Raw genomic sequence first — 21,973 nt, 5'->3', positions numbered from 1 at the left:
GAAAGACAGGTACAACACTGACCGACACTGATAGGGACAGAAAGACAGGTACAACACTGACCAACACTGATAGGGACAGAAAGACAGGTACAACACTGACCGACACTGATAGGGACAGAAAGACAGGTACAACACTGACCGACACTGATGGGGACAGAAAGACAGAAAGACCGGTACAACACTGACCGACACTGATAGGGACAGAAAGACAGGTACAACACTGACCGACACTGATAGGGACAGAAAGACAGGTACAAAACTGACAGACACTGATAGGGACAGAAAGATAGAAAGACAGGTACAACACTGACCGACACTGATAGGGACAGGAAGACAGGTACAACACTGACCGACACTGATAGGGACAGAAAGACAGGTACAACACTGACCGACACTTATAGGGACAGAAAGACAGGTACAACACTAACCGACACTGATCGGGACAGAAAGACAGAAAGACAGGTACAACACTGACCGACACTGATAGGGACAGAAAGACAGGTACAACACTGACCAACACTGATAGGGACAGAAAGACAGGTACAACACTGACCGACACTGATAGGGACAGAAAGACAGGTACAACACTGACCGACACTGATGGGGACAGAAAGACAGAAAGACAGGTACAACACTGACCGACACTGATAGGGACAGAAAGACAGGTACAACACTGACCGACACTGATAGGGACAGAAAGACAGGTACAAAACTGACAGACACTGATAGCGACAGAAAGATAGGTACAACACTGACCGACACTGATAGGGACAGAAAGACAGAAAGACAGGTACAACACTGACCGACACTGATAGGGACAGAAAGACAGGTACAACACTGACCGACACTGATAGGGACAGAAAGATAGAAAGACAGGTACAACACTGACCGACACTGATAGGGACAGAAAGACAGGTACAACACTGACCGACACTGATAGGGACAGAAAGACATGTACAGAACTGACCGACACTGATATGGACAGAAAGACAGGTACAACACTGACCGACACTGATAGGGACAGAAAGACAGGTACAACACTGACCGACACTGATAGGGACAGAAAGACAGGTACAACACTGACCGACACTGACAGGGACAGAAAGACAGGTACAACACTGACCGACACTGATAGGGACAGAAAGACAGGAAGACAGGTACAACACTGACCGACACTGATAGGGACAGAAAGACAGAAAGACAGGTACAACACTGACCGACACTGATAGGGACAGAAAGACAGGTACAACACTGACCGACAGTGAGAGGGACAGAAAGACAGGTACAACACTAACCGACACTGATCGGGACAGAAAGACAGAAAGACAGGTACAACACTGACCGACACTGATAGGGACAGAAAGACAGGTACAACACTGACCAACACTGATAGGGACAGAAAGACAGGTACAACACTGACCGACACTGATAGGGACAGAAAGACAGGTACAACACTGACCGACACTGATGGGGACAGAAAGACAGAAAGACCGGTACAACACTGACCGACACTGATAGGGACAGAAAGACAGGTACAACACTGACCGACACTGATAGGGACAGAAAGACAGGTACAAAACTGACAAACACTGATAGGGACAGAAAGATAGAAAGACAGGTACAACACTGACCGACACTGATAGGGACAGAAAGACAGGTACAACACTGACCGACACTGATAGGGACAGAAAGACATGTACAGAACTGACCGACACTGATATGGACAGAAAGACAGGTACAACATTGACCGACACTGATAGGGACAGAAAGACAGGTACAACACTGACCGACACTGATAGGGACAGAAAGACAGGTACAACACTGACCGACACTGACAGGGACAGAAAGACAGGTACAACACTGACCGACACTGATAGGGACAGAAAGACAGGTACAAAACTGACAGACACTGATAGGGACAGAAAGATAGAAAGACAGGTACAACACTGACCGACACTGATAGGGACAGGAAGACAGGTACAACACTGACCGACACTGATAGGGACAGAAAGACAGGTACAACACTGACTGACACTGATAGGGACAGAAAGACAGGTACAAAACTGACAGACACTGATAGCGACAGAAAGATAGGTACAACACTGACCGACACTGATAGGGACAGAAAGACAGAAAGACAGGTACAACACTGACCGACACTGATAGGGACAGAAAGACAGGTACAACACTGACCGACACTGATAGGGACAGAAAGATAGAAAGACAGGTACAACACTGACCGACACTGATAGGGACAGAAAGACAGGTACAACACTGACCGACACTGATAGGGACAGAAAGACATGTACAGAACTGACCGACACTGATATGGACAGAAAGACAGGTACAACACTGACCGACACTGATAGGGACAGAAAGACAGGTACAACACTGACCGACACTGATAGGGACAGAAAGACAGGTACAACACTGACCGACACTGACAGGGACAGAAAGACAGGTACAACACTGACCGACACTGATAGGGACAGAAAGACAGGAAGACAGGTACAACACTGACCGACACTGATAGGGACAGAAAGACAGAAAGACAGGTACAACACTGACCGACACTGATAGGGACAGAAAGACAGGTACAACACTGACCGACAGTGAGAGGGACAGAAAGACAGGTACAACACTAACCGACACTGATCGGGACAGAAAGACAGAAAGACAGGTACAACACTGACCGACACTGATAGGGACAGAAAGACAGGTACAACACTGACCAACACTGATAGGGACAGAAAGACAGGTACAACACTGACCGACACTGATAGGGACAGAAAGACAGGTACAACACTGACCGACACTGATGGGGACAGAAAGACAGAAAGACCGGTACAACACTGACCGACACTGATAGGGACAGAAAGACAGGTACAACACTGACCGACACTGATAGGGACAGAAAGACAGGTACAAAACTGACAGACACTGATAGGGACAGAAAGATAGAAAGACAGGTACAACACTGACCGACACTGATAGGGACAGGAAGACAGGTACAACACTGACCGACACTGATAGGGACAGAAAGACAGGTACAACACTGACCGACACTTATAGGGACAGAAAGACAGGTACAACACTAACCGACACTGATCGGGACAGAAAGACAGAAAGACAGGTACAACACTGACCGACACTGATAGGGACAGAAAGACAGGTACAACACTGACCAACACTGATAGGGACAGAAAGACAGGTACAACACTGACCGACACTGATAGGGACAGAAAGACAGGTACAACACTGACCGACACTGATGGGGACAGAAAGACAGAAAGACAGGTACAACACTGACCGACACTGATAGGGACAGAAAGACAGGTACAACACTGACCGACACTGATAGGGACAGAAAGACAGGTACAAAACTGACAGACACTGATAGCGACAGAAAGATAGGTACAACACTGACCGACACTGATAGGGACAGAAAGACAGAAAGACAGGTACAACACTGACCGACACTGATAGGGACAGAAAGACAGGTACAACACTGACCGACACTGATAGGGACAGAAAGATAGAAAGACAGGTACAACACTGACCGACACTGATAGGGACAGAAAGACAGGTACAACACTGACCGACACTGATAGGGACAGAAAGACATGTACAGAACTGACCGACACTGATATGGACAGAAAGACAGGTACAACACTGACCGACACTGATAGGGACAGAAAGACAGGTACAACACTGACCGACACTGATAGGGACAGAAAGACAGGTACAACACTGACCGACACTGACAGGGACAGAAAGACAGGTACAACACTGACCGACACTGATAGGGACAGAAAGACAGGAAGACAGGTACAACACTGACCGACACTGATAGGGACAGAAAGACAGAAAGACAGGTACAACACTGACCGACACTGATAGGGACAGAAAGACAGGTACAACACTGACCGACAGTGAGAGGGACAGAAAGACAGGTACAACACTAACCGACACTGATCGGGACAGAAAGACAGAAAGACAGGTACAACACTGACCGACACTGATAGGGACAGAAAGACAGGTACAACACTGACCAACACTGATAGGGACAGAAAGACAGGTACAACACTGACCGACACTGATAGGGACAGAAAGACAGGTACAACACTGACCGACACTGATGGGGACAGAAAGACAGAAAGACCGGTACAACACTGACCGACACTGATAGGGACAGAAAGACAGGTACAACACTGACCGACACTGATAGGGACAGAAAGACAGGTACAAAACTGACAAACACTGATAGGGACAGAAAGATAGAAAGACAGGTACAACACTGACCGACACTGATAGGGACAGAAAGACAGGTACAACACTGACCGACACTGATAGGGACAGAAAGACATGTACAGAACTGACCGACACTGATATGGACAGAAAGACAGGTACAACATTGACCGACACTGATAGGGACAGAAAGACAGGTACAACACTGACCGACACTGATAGGGACAGAAAGACAGGTACAACACTGACCGACACTGACAGGGACAGAAAGACAGGTACAACACTGACCGACACTGATAGGGACAGAAAGACAGGTACAAAACTGACAGACACTGATAGGGACAGAAAGATAGAAAGACAGGTACAACACTGACCGACACTGATAGGGACAGGAAGACAGGTACAACACTGACCGACACTGATAGGGACAGAAAGACAGGTACAACACTGACCGACACTTATAGGGACAAAAAGACAGGTACAACACTAACCGACACTGATCGGGACAGAAAGACAGAAAGACAGGTACAACACTGACCGACACTGATAGGGACAGAAAGACAGGTACAACACTGACCAACACTGATAGGGACAGAAAGACAGGTACAACACTGACCGACACTGATAGGGACAGAAAGACAGGTACAACACTGACCGACACTGATGGGGACAGAAAGACAGAAAGACAGGTACAACACTGACCGACACTGATAGGGACAGAAAGACAGGTACAACACTGACCGACACTGATAGGGACAGAAAGACAGGTACAAAACTGACAGACACTGATAGCGACAGAAAGATAGGTACAACACTGACCGACACTGATAGGGACAGAAAGACAGAAAGACAGGTACAACACTGACCGACACTGATAGGGACAGAAAGACAGGTACAACACTGACCGACACTGATAGGGACAGAAAGATAGAAAGACAGGTACAACACTGACCGACACTGATAGGGACAGAAAGACAGGTACAACACTGACCGACACTGATAGGGACAGAAAGACATGTACAGAACTGACCGACACTGATATGGACAGAAAGACAGGTACAACACTGACCGACACTGATAGGGACAGAAAGACAGGTACAACACTGACCGACACTGATAGGGACAGAAAGACAGGTACAACACTGACCGACACTGACAGGGACAGAAAGACAGGTACAACACTGACCGACACTGATAGGGACAGAAAGACAGGAAGACAGGTACAACACTGACCGACACTGATAGGGACAGAAAGACAGAAAGACAGGTACAACACTGACCGACACTGATAGGGACAGAAAGACAGGTACAACACTGACCGACAGTGAGAGGGACAGAAAGACAGGTACAACACTAAACGACACTGATCGGGACAGAAAGACAGAAAGACAGGTACAACACTGACCGACACTGATAGGGACAGAAAGACAGGTACAACACTGACCAACACTGATAGGGACAGAAAGACAGGTACAACACTGACCGACACTGATAGGGACAGAAAGACAGGTACAACACTGACCGACACTGATGGGGACAGAAAGACAGAAAGACCGGTACAACACTGACCGACACTGATAGGGACAGAAAGACAGGTACAACACTGACCGACACTGATAGGGACAGAAAGACAGGTACAAAACTGACAAACACTGATAGGGACAGAAAGATAGAAAGACAGGTACAACACTGACCGACACTGATAGGGACAGAAAGACAGGTACAACACTGACCGACACTGATAGGGACAGAAAGACATGTACAGAACTGACCGACACTGATATGGACAGAAAGACAGGTACAACATTGACCGACACTGATAGGGACAGAAAGACAGGTACAACACTGACCGACACTGATAGGGACAGAAAGACAGGTACAACACTGACCGACACTGACAGGGACAGAAAGACAGGTACAACACTGACCGACACTGATAGGGACAGAAAGACAGGAAGACAGGTACAACACTGACCGACACTGATAGGGACAGAAAGACAGAAAGACAGGTACAACACTGACCGACACTGATAGGGACAGAAAGACAGGTACAACACTGACCGACACTGATAGGGACAGAAAGATAGAAAGACAGGTACAACACTGACCGACACTGATAGGGACAGAAAGACAGGTACAACACTGACCGACACTGATAGGGACAGAAAGACATGTACAGAACTGACCGACACTGATATGGACAGAAAGACAGGTACAACATTGACCGACACTGACAGGGACAGAAAGACAGGTACAACACTGACCGACACTGATAGGGACAGAAAGACAGGTACAACACTGACCGACACTGACAGGGACAGAAAGACAGGTACAACACTGACCGACACTGATAGGGACAGAAAGACAGGAAGACAGGTACAACACTGACCGACACTGATAGGGACAGAAAGACAGGTACAAAACTGACCGACACTGATAGGGACAGAAAGACAGGTACAACACTAACCGACACTGATAGGGACAGAAAGACAGGTACAACACTGACCGACACTGATAGGGACAGAAAGACAGAAAGACAGGTACAACACTGACTGACACTGATAGGGACAGAAGGACAGGTACAACACTGACCGACACTGATAGGGACAGAAAGACAGGTACAACAGTGACCGACACTGATAGGGACAGAAGGACAGGTACAACACTGACCGACACTGATAGGGACAGAAAGACAGGTATTACACTGACCGACACTGATAGGGACAGAAAGACAGGTACAACACTGACCGACACTGATAGGGACAGAAAGAGGTACAACACTGACCGACACTGATAGGGACAGAAAGACAGGTACAACACTGACCGACACTGATAGGGACAGAAAGACAGAAAGACAGGTACAACACTGACCGGCACTGATAGGGACAGGAAGACAGGTACAACACTGACCGACACTGATAGGGACAGAAAGACAGGTACAACACTGACCGACACTGAGAGGGACAGAAAGACAGGTACAACACTAACCGACACTGATCGGGACAGAAAGACAGAAAGACAGGTACAACACTGACCGACACTGATAGGGACAGAAAGACAGGTACAACACTGACCAACACTGATAGGGACAGAAAGACAGGTACAACACTGACCGACACTGATAGGGACAGAAAGACAGGTACAACACTGACCGACACTGATGGGGACAGAAAGACAGAAAGACAGGTACAACACTGACCGACACTGATAGGGACAGAAAGACAGGTACAACACTGACCGACACTGATAGGGACAGAAAGACAGGTACAAAACTGACAGACACTGATAGCGACAGAAAGATAGGTACAACACTGACCGACACTGATAGGGACAGAAAGACAGAAAGACAGGTACAACACTGACCGACACTGATAGGGACAGAAAGACAGGTACAACACTGACCGACACTGATAGGGACAGAAAGATAGAAAGACAGGTACAACACTGACCGACACTGATAGGGACAGAAAGACAGGTACAACACTGACCGACACTGATAGGGACAGAAAGACATGTACAGAACTGACCGACACTGATATGGACAGAAAGACAGGTACAACATTGACCGACACTGATAGGGACAGAAAGACAGGTACAACACTGACCGACACTGATAGGGACAGAAAGACAGGTACAACACTGACCGACACTGACAGGGACAGAAAGACAGGTACAACACTGACCGACACTGATAGGGACAGAAAGACAGGAAGACAGGTACAACACTGACCGACACTGATAGGGACAGAAAGACAGAAAGACAGGTACAACACTGACCGTCAATGATAGGGACAGAAAGACAGGTACAACACTGACCGACACTGATAGGGACAGAAAGACATGTACAGAACTGACCGACACTGATATGGACAGAAAGACAGGTACAACACTGACCGACACTGACAGGGACAGAAAGACAGGTACAACACTGACCGACACTGATAGGGACAGAAAGACAAGGAAGACAGGTACAACACTGACCGACACTGATAGGGACAGAAAGACAGGTACAACACTGACCGACACTGATAGGGACAGAAAGACAGGTACAACACTGACCGACACTGATAGGAACAGAAAGACAGGTACAACACTGACCGACACTGATAGGGACAGAAAGACAGAAAGACAGGTACAACACTGACCGACACTGATAGGGACAGAAGGACAGGTACAACACTGACCGACACTGATAGGGACAGAAAGACAGGTACAACAGTGACCGACACTGATAGGGACAGAAGGACAGGTACAACACTGACCGACACTGATAGGGACAGAAAGACAGGTATTACACTGACCGACACTGATAGGGACAGAAAGACAGGTACAACACTGACCGACACTGATAGGGAAAGATAGACAGGTACAACACTGATCGACACTGATAGGGACAGAAAGACAGGTACAACACTGACCGACACTGATAGGGACAGAAAGACAGAAAGACAGGTACAACACTGACCGGCACTGATAGGGACAGGAAGACAGGTACAACACTGACCGACACTGATAGGGACAGAAAGACAGGTACAACACTGACCGACACTGAGAGGGACAGAAAGACAGGTACAACACTAACCGACACTGATCGGGACAGAAAGACAGAAAGACAGGTACAACACTGACAGACACTGATAGGGACAGAAAGACAGGTACAACACTGACCAACACTGATAGGGACAGAAAGACAGGTACAACACTGACCGACACTGATAGGGACAGAAAGACAGGTACAACACTGACCGACACTGATGGGGACAGAAAGACAGAAAGACAGGTACAACACTGACCGACACTGATAGGGACAGAAAGACAGGTACAACACTGACCGACACTGATAGGGACAGAAAGACAGGTACAAAACTGGCAGACACTGATAGCGACAGAAAGATAGGTACAACACTGACCAACACTGATAGGGACAGAAAGACAGAAAGACAGGTACAACACTGACCGACACTGATAGGGACAGAAAGACAGGTACAACACTGACCGACACTGATAGGGACAGAAAGATAGAAAGACAGGTACAACACTGACCGACACTGATAGGGACAGAAAGACAGGTATAACACTGACCGACACTGATAGGGACAGAAAGACATGTACAGAACTGACCGACACTGATATGGACAGAAAGACAGGTACAACATTGACCGACACTGATAGGGACAGAAAGACAGGTACAACACTGACCGACACTGATAGGGACAGAAAGACAGGTACAACACTGACCGACACTGACAGGGACAGAAAGACAGGTACAACACTGACCGACACTGATAGGGACAGAAAGACAGGAAGACAGGTACAACACTGACCGACACTGATAGGGACAGAAAGACAGGTACAACACTGACCGACACTGATAGGGACAGAAAAACAGGTACAACACTGACAGACACTGATAGGGACAGAAAGACAGAAAGACTGGTACAACATTGACCGAGACTGATAGGGACAGAAAGACAGAAAGACAGGTACAACACATGACCGACACTGAGAGGGACAGAAAGACAGGTACAACACTGACCGACACTGATAGGGACAGAAATACAGGTCCAACACTGACAGACACTGATAGGGACAGAGAGATAGGTACAACACTGACCGACACTGATAGGGACAGAAAGACAGAAAGACAGGTACAACACTGACCGACACTGATAGGGACAGAAGGACAGGTACAACACTGACCGACACTGATAGGGACAGAAAGACAGGTACAACACTGACCGACACTGATAGGGACAGAAAGACAGGTACAACACTGACCGACACTGATAGGGACAGAAAGACAGGTACAACACTGACCGACACTGATAGAGACAGAAAGACAGGTACAACACTGACCGACACTGATAGGGACAGAAAGACAGAAAGACAGGTACAACAATGACCGACACTGATAGGGACAGAATGACAGGTACAACACTGACCGACACTCATAGGGACAGAAAGACAGGTACAAAACTGACCGACACTGATAGGGACAGAAAGACAGGTACAACACTGACCGACACTGATAGGGACAGAAAGACAGAAAAACAGGTACAACACTGACCGACACTGATAGGGACAGAAAGACAGGTACAACACTGACCGACACTGATAGGGACAGAAAGACAGGTACAAAACTGACAGACACTGATAGGGACAGAAAGATAGGTACAACACTGACCGACACTGATAGGGACAGAAAGACAGAAAGACAGGTACAACACTGACCGACACTGATAGGGACAGAAAAACAGGTACAACACTGACCGACACTGATGGGGACAGAAAGACAGGTCCAACACTGACCGACACTGATCGGGACAGAAGGACAGGTACAACACTGACCGACACTGATAGGGACAGAAAGACAGGTACAACACTGACCGACACTGATAGGGACAGAAAGACAGGTACAACACTGACCGACACTGATAGGGACAGAAAGACAGGTACAACACTGACCGACACTGATAGAGACAGAAAGACAGGTACAACACTGACCGACACTGATAGGGACAGAAAGACAGAAAGACAGGTACAACAATGACCGACACTGATAGGGACAGAATGACAGGTACAACACTGACCGACACTCATAGGGACAGAAAGACAGGTACAAAACTGACCGACACTGATAGGGACAGAAAGACAGGTACAACACTGACCGACACTGATAGGGACAGAAAGACAGAAAAACAGGTACAACACTGACCGACACTGATAGGGACAGAAAGACAGGTACAACACTGACCGACACTGATAGGGACAGAAAGACAGGTACAAAACTGACAGACACTGATAGGGACAGAAAGATAGGTACAACACTGACCGACACTGATAGGGACAGAAAGACAGGTACAACACTGACCGACACTGATAGGGACAGAAAAACAGGTACAACACTGACCGACACTGATGGGGACAGAAAGACAGGTCCAACACTGACCGACACTGATCGGGACAGAAAGACAGGTACAACACTGACCGACACTGATAGGGACAGAAAGACAGGTACAACACTGACCGACACTGATAGGGACAGAAAGACAGGTACAACACTGACCGACACTGATAGGGACAGAAAGACAGGTACAACACTGACCGACATTGATCGGGACAGAAAGACAGGTACAACACTGACCGACACTGATAGGGACAGAAGGACAGGTACAACACTGACCGACACTGATAGGGACAGAAAGACCGGTACAACACTGACCGACACTGATAGGGACAGAAAGACAGAAAGACAGGTACAACACTGACCGACATTGATCGGGACAGAAAGACAGGTACAACACTGACCGACACTGATAGGGACAGAAGGACAGGTACAACACTGACCGACACTGAAATGGACAGAAAGACAGGTACAACACTGACCGACACTGATAGGGACAGAAAGACCGGTACAACACTGACCGACATTGATAGGGACAGAAAGACAGGTTCAACATTGACAGACACTAATAGGGACAGAATGACAGGTGGCGATGGAATGGGACTGTGAGAGTTCTATCTGCATCCCAACTCTCTTCATCACCATCTAACTCTCATTGAACTCATTGTACTGCCATCGTAGGGAGGGCAGATCATGCATGGCAGGTCATGCAATATTAAACTGTATAAGTCGTGTTAGTTGGAATGGGAGGAGACAGGGGTGGCCGTTGTGATTGGGTGGATTTGTTTGTGAAGGTGTGGTGTGCTGTATGTGACTGCATGACTTTGTCTGTAGTTGTGTCTGTCCCTACAGTATGTCTCTATTCTACCACTACCTGCTGGTCTGACAGTGGTAGTTGTGTCTGTAATTTTGTCAGAAGTCTGTAACAGGAAAAACATACCAGTAGTTTTGTCCGTAACCATGTATTTGGTCTATTAGACAGGACATTGTGTCTGTAAAAAAAGCTTGTATTCTGCCAGACAAGACATACCTGCGGGTGTGTTTGTAGCTTATAGCCAACGGTGTGGCTTCCTCCTCTTCCTCCGATCCCTCCCCCTCTTCGTCTTCGTACGCCCCCGGTGTGACCATGGTGATCGGGGAGGGGGATTTGGGCGCTTCGTCCTGAAATTTCTCCGCCAGGCTGCCTTCTTCCTCCTCTTCATCATCTCCCTCCGCCTCCTCCTCCTCTAGCCCCCGGGAGCTGGACAGGCCGTGGCTTGACGGACACTCCTCCTCCTTCAGACTGCCTTTGTCCTCCTCTTCATCATCTCCCTCCGCCCCCTCCTCCTCTAGCCCCCGGGAGCTGGACAGGCCGTGGCTCGACGGACGCTCCTCCTCCGTAAGTTCTGACCTGCAACAACGAGAACCGTGAGGTCAGTGGCTGTACATTATATATTGTATTGATTTAGCTCTATATTCATAGTTTCAAAAATGTACAGTATTTTATCCTTGAAATCTGTGGAACAATATCATTGCATCCAAATAGTCTAAGGCCATTTTCTCTCCTTGCTTCCTTTCCTTCATCTGCACTGATGTGAAAGAGCTAACTGGTCATCAAAAGCAGCCAATTTAGACTTACTGTTTACTGTTCCCACCCATTCTGTCTTGGCCAGATGAGCGGAGATGAGGGAGAGGAGACAGGGGGGGACGAGGGCCTTCCCCCAAGCCCACCTCGCCTCCATTAGGACTTTGATTGGGATTTATAGGCCCACTGCCCTACCTGCCTCAGTGGGCCACTGGCCAGGCATCCCTGCTGTTTGTCTATCTGTCAATAGGCAATGAGTCATACTTTGCTGAGCCATAACTGAGCTGTCAGGAGCTCTGTTGACAGCGAGCAGAGACCCAGTCCAAGCAAACAAACATGCATGTTGACAATCGGCGAGAAACCGAGCCGAATGAATAACTGGCTATTTCCTAAGACGCATACTGGACAAGAGGGCCAAGCTCAAAGGGCTCCTTCGGGCCCTGATTCTAGAGGCTGTGGATGTGTGTATGTGTGGGGAGGTGGGCTGCTCTGCAAACAGGCCATCAGCACACCAGACATTGCAGCCTGCTGCCCTTCACATTTTTAAGCCCCCTGGTCTCTGCATTTCTTATCGCCTCATGATGTCATTTCCTCAGGGTGAGCCCTCCGAGAAGCCGTTGCCACAGAGCAGAGGGCAGATGGACATCAAACTAGACGGGGTACTTTCCTGGAGTAAGCGGGACAGAGGGCTGTTCTCCTCTTTCAATCTAGATTAAATATCCTACAATCAAATTGGCAGGGGCTGTGTGTAAAGGGGGAGGTATAGGGAGACAAGCACAGCTCTGACGCAGAGCCCTCCATTTTGTCACTTAGTCTAAACACATCAGCAGTATGTTTGTGTTAGTGGCCTACAGTATTTCCCCCTTTAAAAGTTGTCATACTGCGGCACACCCTGCCTGCTGCAGCATTCTGTGGCACGTCATTTAATTCTCAGCCATTTTTTCTGTTACTGCAAGTCATTGCTAGTTTGACCACCAGAGGGCATCTTTGAGAAGCATTTGATAGTCTTCCATATTGCAGACACGCGGAAGACCGGAGTTCCATCCCCCAAAGGGGAGGAAGGAGTAGGCTGTCCTTGAAAAAATAAGAATTTGTTCTTAACTGATTCCATATGTGTTAGTTATTCTACAATGTAGAAAATAGTACAAATATAGAAAAATCCTGGAATGAGTAGGTGTGTCCAAATTTGTGACTGGTACTTGCTTAATTAATTTGATAAATATTATGGTGTTTCTATTCCAAGAAAAATGAAAAACCCTCTGGGTAAATTCAGAAAGATTCGCCCTCGGAGCGCACACTGAACGTTCGGGCAGAGGCAGTCAAGCACCCACGCTAACGTTGGCTAGCTTGCTAGCTAATTCCAGACACAAATGAGATCACGCTTACCATTTTACTCACCCTAGCAGAGCTGGTAAGGCAGTTTTCGTGTAAACCAGAGCATTGGTGACTAACTGTGCTGCGGGAAACAATTGAATTACGCTTTTTTGCTGACGTTTACAGAATGACCATACCATTTAGCTAAGCTAAGAATGATGGGAATTATCAAGTCAATAAACGTTGGGTAGTTAGATAGCCTATAGTTAATGGCAAGATTGATGTATAACTACTAACGTTAGATAGCTAACATATCGGTACATACTGCTGTAATGATATACAATGTGGTTCAGTTAGCCTATAGTTAATATCCTGGCAAGATTGATGTATAACTACGAACGTTAGGTAGATAGGAAACATACCAGTACATACTGCTGTAATGATATGCTATGTGGTTCGTAAGGACAGTGTAGTTAACAAATTGTCAGCCAACTTAACGTGTAAGGTAACTTATTTGAAAAGTCATTACTTTATTACATTGAGTAGAAAGCTACCGCAAGGACACACTCTATCGACTCTGGGGCACGTTTGTGCACTGTCGATAATGCACTGGACTTCAGGCAAGAGGGTTCAAAACCTGCTCCCTGTTTCATTTGAAGTCATGCACAATTATCAGTTTATTCTTTGGTTTATACTGCCCATTCATAGTCAGTTAGAGACACAGTAGTGCATTGGGACCCAAAAGTATAATCAGTGCTCTAACTCCCCCTTGGTTGTTAAGGCAAATCTGGTCTGTGATGGGATGAGGGTTTTCACACTTAGCTCTGCTATTAGATAATTCTTAAGGTTGAATAGTCTATTGTTCAGCTATTAGCCTCCCTCCCCAACTTGCGACAAATGGATGTCTTTTGCCAAGAGCCAAAATCCCCCCAAAAAATTTCAATCAAAAAGAATGGTTCTGAAAAAAAAAAGGCTTCAAAGTAAAAAAAAACAACAAAATGTTGGTAATAGAGCGCAAAAAGTTATGTATTTTATTCCCCAAAAAGATTTAGAGAACAAAAAATGTATTTGAAAACAAGCAGCACTGGGCGTTCTTCTGTCTGACGCTACATAGCTAGTAGTTAGCTCCTACGATTCAGTGTCGGTTCATAACGTTCTACTATATTACATAGATACATACATACATACCGTAGAATGATAAATCATGCAATTATTATTCTCAAGCTAACCAAAAGCATTTAGGTACGAACACCTGTTCTCGCCATTTTAAGTTGAATTCATCTAACTTTCTTTCATGGCAACTCATAAGCAGGTCATGTCGTATTTGTTTCATAGTCGATATATAATCATATTTAATGACAGTGTAACGGTTAGCTTTGTTTACAGAAGGATGAAAGAACACAATATGCGTGTAGAATATACACATTGCATATTTCCCATCACTTGATGAACAACCACAATACCAGTCTGGTGTTAATCTTTCTGGGCTGTATTGACGTATCCTGAAAATGACATCTGCTGCTTTAGATTGAACGGTCATATCTCAGTTATTGTTTTCATATCTACAAAAAAAATTGTTTCTTTACTTTCAGATGTATGTTCACTGTCCCAGGAACAGGCCGTGGAAGTTTTATTGCTTGCAAAAGTGTCCATAACCAGAGGTAATTAAACTGTTCTGTGTTCTTTTTCTCTCTTCCTCTCTGCCTGTCTTGTACATGGAACCTGTCTCACATGCACAGGTTGGAGGAAGATACCTTGACCTGTCGAATTCTATCCACCTCTTCTGTGTAGGGATATGTGTTCCTACCTCATCTGCGGGCAGATCTGCAGCATTTCAGAGAGTTGGAATAATCACCCTTTAAGTACAGAGGGGAACCTGACACCTCACCAGCTGTGGCATATCGGAATGCTCCAAACACCTGTGCACAGTTTTGTTTTTGTCTTAGCACTACACAGCTGATTCAAATGATCAAGTCATCATCAAGCTTCAAGTGGTATTTGCACCTGCTTTGCTTGCTGTTTGGGCTTTTAGGCTGGGTTTCTGTACAGCACTTTGAGGTATCAGCTGATGTAAGAAGGGCTATATAAATAGATTTGATATTAATTTGTGATCTGGTAATGTAAAAGTCTAATAATGACATTCTCTTCTATGGTTTGTCCTCATGTGTCTGTTTTTCAGCATAAAGTTTTCTTTGGCCACTTAGTGTGGACACCAGGTGAGGCCACACACAAACACAGTAACAGTCTCTCTCCATCCCTCCCCCTTCTCCCTAAATCCTCTAGGTTATATCAGCTGTGTCGGTGAACCCCTCCCGCATCTGAATTGGCTGACAGAGTGCACAGCATAATCATAGGTGAGAGGTCAGATCAACAGGAAGTATTATTAAAGATATACTTTACATTGAAATACAGACAGATGTTGTAGTCCCAGAGTTAATGATCCAAGGTTAGTTTTGAATTTCACCTCCTGATGATTATGATGACTGACCGTGTTAGAATAAAATAAACAAGGCTTAATCATGCTCTCTCTCGATCTGTCTCGTCTGCAGGTATGTTTTGATGTGCGAGTGGAAGCCAGTCCCGTCATCGCCACCTCACCGGCTCTTAAGATAACCTTTGGGCCAACTGGGGGCCCAAGGCTGGTTAGGAGACACCGCTAGAGACACTGTATTTGTGATGAACTGAGAGAATATTAGGGTAGCACTGTAATTCATTAATCATATGCTGTCTGCCTCTGTTCTTACTTCTCTCCCCACCTCGTCTTTCTTCCTCATTTTATAATGCACACCATATATGTGCATTGAAGTACAGATTGAACTTGTATTCATAATAGAATATTACAATTATTATAATGCATTTATAACACCTGGATAATGAACTTCTTTCAATAAAGCATTTCACATTCTCCACTGGTGAAATTAAGTATCTCATTGAAATACTGTCCTGTGTCCTCAGATGAAAGGAGTTAGATACGCGTAGGTTTTTTATTCTTTATATATGAATTACAAATCAGCCTTTACTTAAATCATGTTTCTAGTCTATTGCATAGTTACAATGTGTAATCATTGATGTCTCAGGAGCAGGTTTGGTAAATACTGTTGAAGTGTATAATTGTAATATGTACATGCAGACACAGCATCATTCAAAGAATGGAGTTTGATACTCCTGGTATTGGAAATGACTGAAAAAGAATGTCCCAGAGATTCATACCTGAGTATCTCACTGAAATACTATCCTGTGTCCTCAGATTAATTCAGATGAAGGGAGTTAGATATGCATAGGTAGTGTGGTGTACTGTTTTTTTTCTGTATATATGAATTAAAAATCAGCCTTTACTTAAATCATGTTTCTAGTCTATTGCATAGTTACAACGTGTAATCATTGATGTCCCAGGAGTGGTAAACACTGTTGAAGTGTATAAAAAAATCCAGAAAATCACATTGTAGGATTTTTTATGAATTTATTTGCAAATTATGGTGCAAAATAAGTATTTGGTCAATAACAAAAGTTTATCTCAATACTTTGTTATATACCCTTTGTTGTCAATGACAGAGGTCAAACGTTTTCTGTAAGTATTCACAAGTTTTTCACACACTGTTGCTGGTATTTTGGCCCATTCCTCCATGCAGATCTCCTCTAGAGCAGTGATGTTTTGGGGCTGTTGCTGGGCAACATGGACATTCAACTCCCTCCAAAGATTTTCTATGGGGTTGAGATCTGGAGACTGGCTAGGCCACTCCAGGACCTTGAAATGCTTCTTACGAAGCCACTCCTTCGTTGCCCGGGCGGTGTGTTTGGGATCATTGTCATGCTGAAAGACCCAGCCACGTTTCATCTTCAATGCCCTTACGGATGGAAGGAGGTTTTCACTCAAAATCTTGAGATCTTGCGTGGAGCCCCAGATCGAGGGAGATTATCAGTGGGCTTGTATGTCTTCCATTTCCTAATAATTGCTCCCACAGTTGATTTCTTCAAACCAAGCTGCTTACCTATTGCAGATTCAGTCTTCCCAGCCTGGTGGAGGTCTACAATTTTGTTGCTGGTGTCCTTTGACAGTTCTTTGGTCTTGGCCATAGTGGAGTTTGGAGTGTGACTGTTTGAGGTTGTGGACAGGTGTCTTTTAAACTGATAACAAGTTCAAACAGGTGCCATTAATACAGGTAACGAGTGGAGGACAGAGGAGCCTCTTAAAGAAGAAGTTACAGGTCTGTGAGAGCCAGAAAGCTTGCTTGTTTGTAGGTGTCCAAATACTTATTTTCCACCATAATTTTCAAATCAATTCATAAAAAATCCTACAATGTGATTTTCTGGAATTTTTCTTCTCATTTTGTCTGTCATAGTTGAAGTGTACCTATGATGAACATTACAGGCCTTTCTCATCTTTTTAAGTGGGAGAACTTGCACAATTGGTGGCTGACTAAATACTTTTTTGCCCCACTGTATATATATATATATATATATTTCACCTTTTTTAACCAGGTAGGCCAGTTGAGAAGAAGTTATCATTTACAACTGCGACTTGGCCAAGATAAATATCATGCGTGGTAATATCTACAGTACATGTAGTTAACTTAAAATAACTTTATTGTGCCAAGGATGCAAGTCCTATATGCATGTACTGTAGTGTGACACAAACAACAACACAGAATTACACATGGAATAAACAAACCTACAGTTAATAACACAATAGGGGAAAAAAAGTATATTTACAGTGAGTGCAAATGAGGTAAGATAAGGGCGGTAAAGGCAATAAATAGGCCATGGTGGCGAAGTAATTACAATATAGCAATTAAACACTGGAATGGTAGATGTGCAGAAGATGAATGTGCAAGTAGAGATACTGGGGTGCAAAGCAGCGGAAAAAAATAACTGTATGCGGATGAGGTAGAATGGATGGGCTATTTACAGGTGCAGTGATCTGTGAGCTGCTCCGAAAGCTGGTGCCAGCCACCACCCCACAACTTTAGAGGAGGAACCACTGTAAGTCCATCAGTTTTATCTGGTAGATAAATGCCTCAGCCACCGCCCCAGAACTTTAGAGGAGGAACCACTGTAGGTCCATCAGTTTTATCTGGTAGATAAATGCCTCAGCCACCGCCCCAGAACTTTAGAGGAGGAACCACTGTAGGTCCATCAGTTTTATCTGGTAGATAAATGCCTCAGCCACCACCCCACAACTTTAGAGGAGGAACCACTGTAGGTCCATCAGTTTTATCTGGTAGATAAATGCCTCAGCCACCACCCCACAACTTTAGAGGAGGAACCACTGTAGGTCCATCAGTTTTATCTGGTAGATAAATGCCTCAGCCACCGCCCCAGAACTTTAGAGGAGGAACCACTGTAGGTCCATCAGTTTTATCTGGTAGATAAATGCCTCAGCCACCGCCCCAGAACTTTAGAGGAGGAACCACTGTAGGTCCATCAGTTTTATCTGGTAGATAAATGCCTCAGCCACCACTCCACAACTTTAGAGGAGGAACCACTGTAGGTCCATCAGTTTTATCTGGTAGATAAATGCCTCAGCCACCACCCCACAACTTTTGAGCGAAGAAACGCCCAGTCCAGCTCTATCTGCCCCCCATACACACTTTTCTACTGTTTCTGCCCCTTACAATCTCTTCCACTGTCCCAGTCCCCTCCTCCCCACCCCTGTGCCCCATACACACATCTCCAGCTATCTCAATCATCACCCAACCTCACAGGCTAGACAGTGTCCAGAGGAGAAAAACACAATAGAGTGAGACAAGTGACTAGATCAACTTGACTTAGTTCACAAACACTTAGTGGGGAGGAGACGCATGAGTGCACAGATAGGCATACACACGTATGTCTCTGTTCAATGGGGGGGAGTGATGTGTGTGTGCGTACATGCATGTGTGTGCATGCGCGTGTGTGTACATGCCTGCGTGCACATTTGTGCATGCATGCCAGTGTCTACGTGCCTGCATGTGAGCGTGTGTGTGTCTGTGACGGACAGAAAACAGAGCACTTATTTTGAATTACAGATATTAAAATGCCAGGCTTGCATATTCTGGATGGTTCTGCACTATTGATCGCAGATGGCAGAGGGGCTAAATTACCCTTGAGCTCTGTTGGCTTTTATGTCTCTTGTCTACTGACCAGGGAAGAGGGAGGGTGGGAGACATGAAAGAGAGAGAGACAGAGATTGAAAGAGATAGAAAGAAAGACAGAGAGAGAATAGACAGAGACAAAGAAAAAGAGTGCGATGTGGAGAAAGACAGAGGAGCGGGAAAAGAAAAGTTGAAAAACAAGCAGCCCTTTGTTATTGGCATGAAGACGGGTTAGCGAAATCAAGGAGGAGCCATTACTTGACATCTAAAGAATCCTTATTGGCTTATTGGAGAAGACAGCTTGCATATTTCCCCCCACACATCTGTCAAAGCTACTGCCTCTGAACCTGGGTCGTATTTATTAGACACTGAAGAAAACGGACTGAAACAGGGAGGGACAATAAGAAACGCGTCCAGTAAGAAACACTTGTTTTCATTTCCGGGTGCAAAAACATTTGCTGCAGTGTGCATTAATGAACACGACCCTGCTAAGCACTAGCCTCTAGCGCTACCTGAAACTGCAGGGCCATAGACTATAGGCTGGTGATGCTTTAGTCTGTAGAGGAGAGGAGAGCAGGCCAGAAGCTCTGGTAAACCTGGCCTTGGTTATAGCGTAACAGCCTGGGCAGTTTATTTCAGTTGAGGTGAGTCGTTGAGAACAGGCAGAGTAGAGGAGCGGGCACTGGGGGCTGTGCTTACTGTACTGTACTGGACTCCCCCTAAAGCCTGTTTGAGCAACATCTGACAGGGGAGCAGAGTTAGTTCTGTCAGGAAGGCAGAGTGACACCCTAATAACTGCATAGTCTACTCCCTAGAAGCCAATCGAAATGTTCATCGAAAACAATCAATGTGAGTTAAACGTATTTGGGTGTTGATGTGTGTCGTAAGGTATGTAAACAGAAGTGATTCTGTGAACAACACTCATGTAATGATGAGTAACTTTTAAGACGCCCCGAGCTAATACCTTGGCTTTAACTCCACCGACAGGGGTGTGTGTGTGTGTCTGTGTGTATTTGCATGTGTGTGTTTCCCCTACCTCTTGTCTATGGAGCTGGATGCCTGGTTCATCTCGCTGTTGGAAATTAAGTTGTGGATTTCCGAGAAGTAAGAGTCCTCTTTCTCATCTAAAAGTGCATGGTGATCTGGCTCGGAGTTGGGAGAGGAAATGTTGTTTCCTAGGTTGCAGAGGATCCCAGAGTGTTGACTCACTGTTAGCAAGATGCACACACACACACACACACACACACACACACACACACACACACACACACACACGTTAGTAACAGCATTTAAAGCTATAATCAACATCAGGAATAGGGAACTACACTCGATGAGATGCGTAACGTGTTTAGTTAAAGTCTACTCACCCCTTGCACAGTTGTTACATTTTGTTGCCTTAAAAAAACTAAAAAGGGATTATATTAGATTTTTTTTCCTACACATCAAGTGAAAGAAAAAAGTATAGAACATTGTCTTTATTGTGTATGTCTTCACATGCCACAGTTAATACCTGGTTGAAGTAACTTTGGCAGCAATTACAGCTGTAAATCATTTTTAATAACATTCAACTCTGCATAACACTAAGGGCAACATGCATTGCCTTCAGAAAGTATTCCCATCAGTGGAGGTTACTCAGAGGAGGAAGGGGAGGACCATCCTCCTCTGTGAAAAATCATAAAACATTTAAAAAGTTATCCATTTTAGTTAAAACTAAAGTAAATATATTGTCACCAAATAATTGATTAAAACACACTGGTTTGCAGTGAAGGTCTACAGTAGCCTCAACAGCACTCTGTAGGGTAGCACCATGGCGTAGCCAGAGGACAGCTAGCTTCTGTCCTCCTCCGTACAAAACCCAGGAGGCTCATGGTT

The 21,973-nt window shown here is 45.5% G+C and overlaps 1 protein-coding gene across 1 annotated transcript in view; it reads right to left on the bottom strand.

The window, feature by feature from the left end:
• Nucleotides 1-21,973, bottom strand: part of LOC110491048 (histone-lysine N-methyltransferase PRDM16) — a 135,281-nt gene that overhangs the window by 27,862 nt on the left and 85,446 nt on the right. Inside the window, exons 12-13 of the mRNA XM_090201595.1 lie at nucleotides 21,138-21,309; nucleotides 12,183-12,542 (exon numbers count right to left, since the gene is read on the bottom strand). Of these exons, the coding sequence (XP_090057721.1) occupies nucleotides 12,183-12,542; nucleotides 21,138-21,309 (532 nt within the window). The remainder of the gene's footprint in view (nucleotides 1-12,182; nucleotides 12,543-21,137; nucleotides 21,310-21,973) is intronic.

This window comes from Oncorhynchus mykiss, chromosome 16 (assembly GCF_057628025.1).
Source record: "Oncorhynchus mykiss isolate SJ-2025 chromosome 16, ASM5762802v1, whole genome shotgun sequence".
Classification (NCBI taxonomy): domain Eukaryota; kingdom Metazoa; phylum Chordata; class Actinopteri; order Salmoniformes; family Salmonidae; genus Oncorhynchus; species Oncorhynchus mykiss.
Note: the sequence above shows the minus strand (reverse complement) of the source record. Positions and strands in the feature narration are given on the sequence as shown.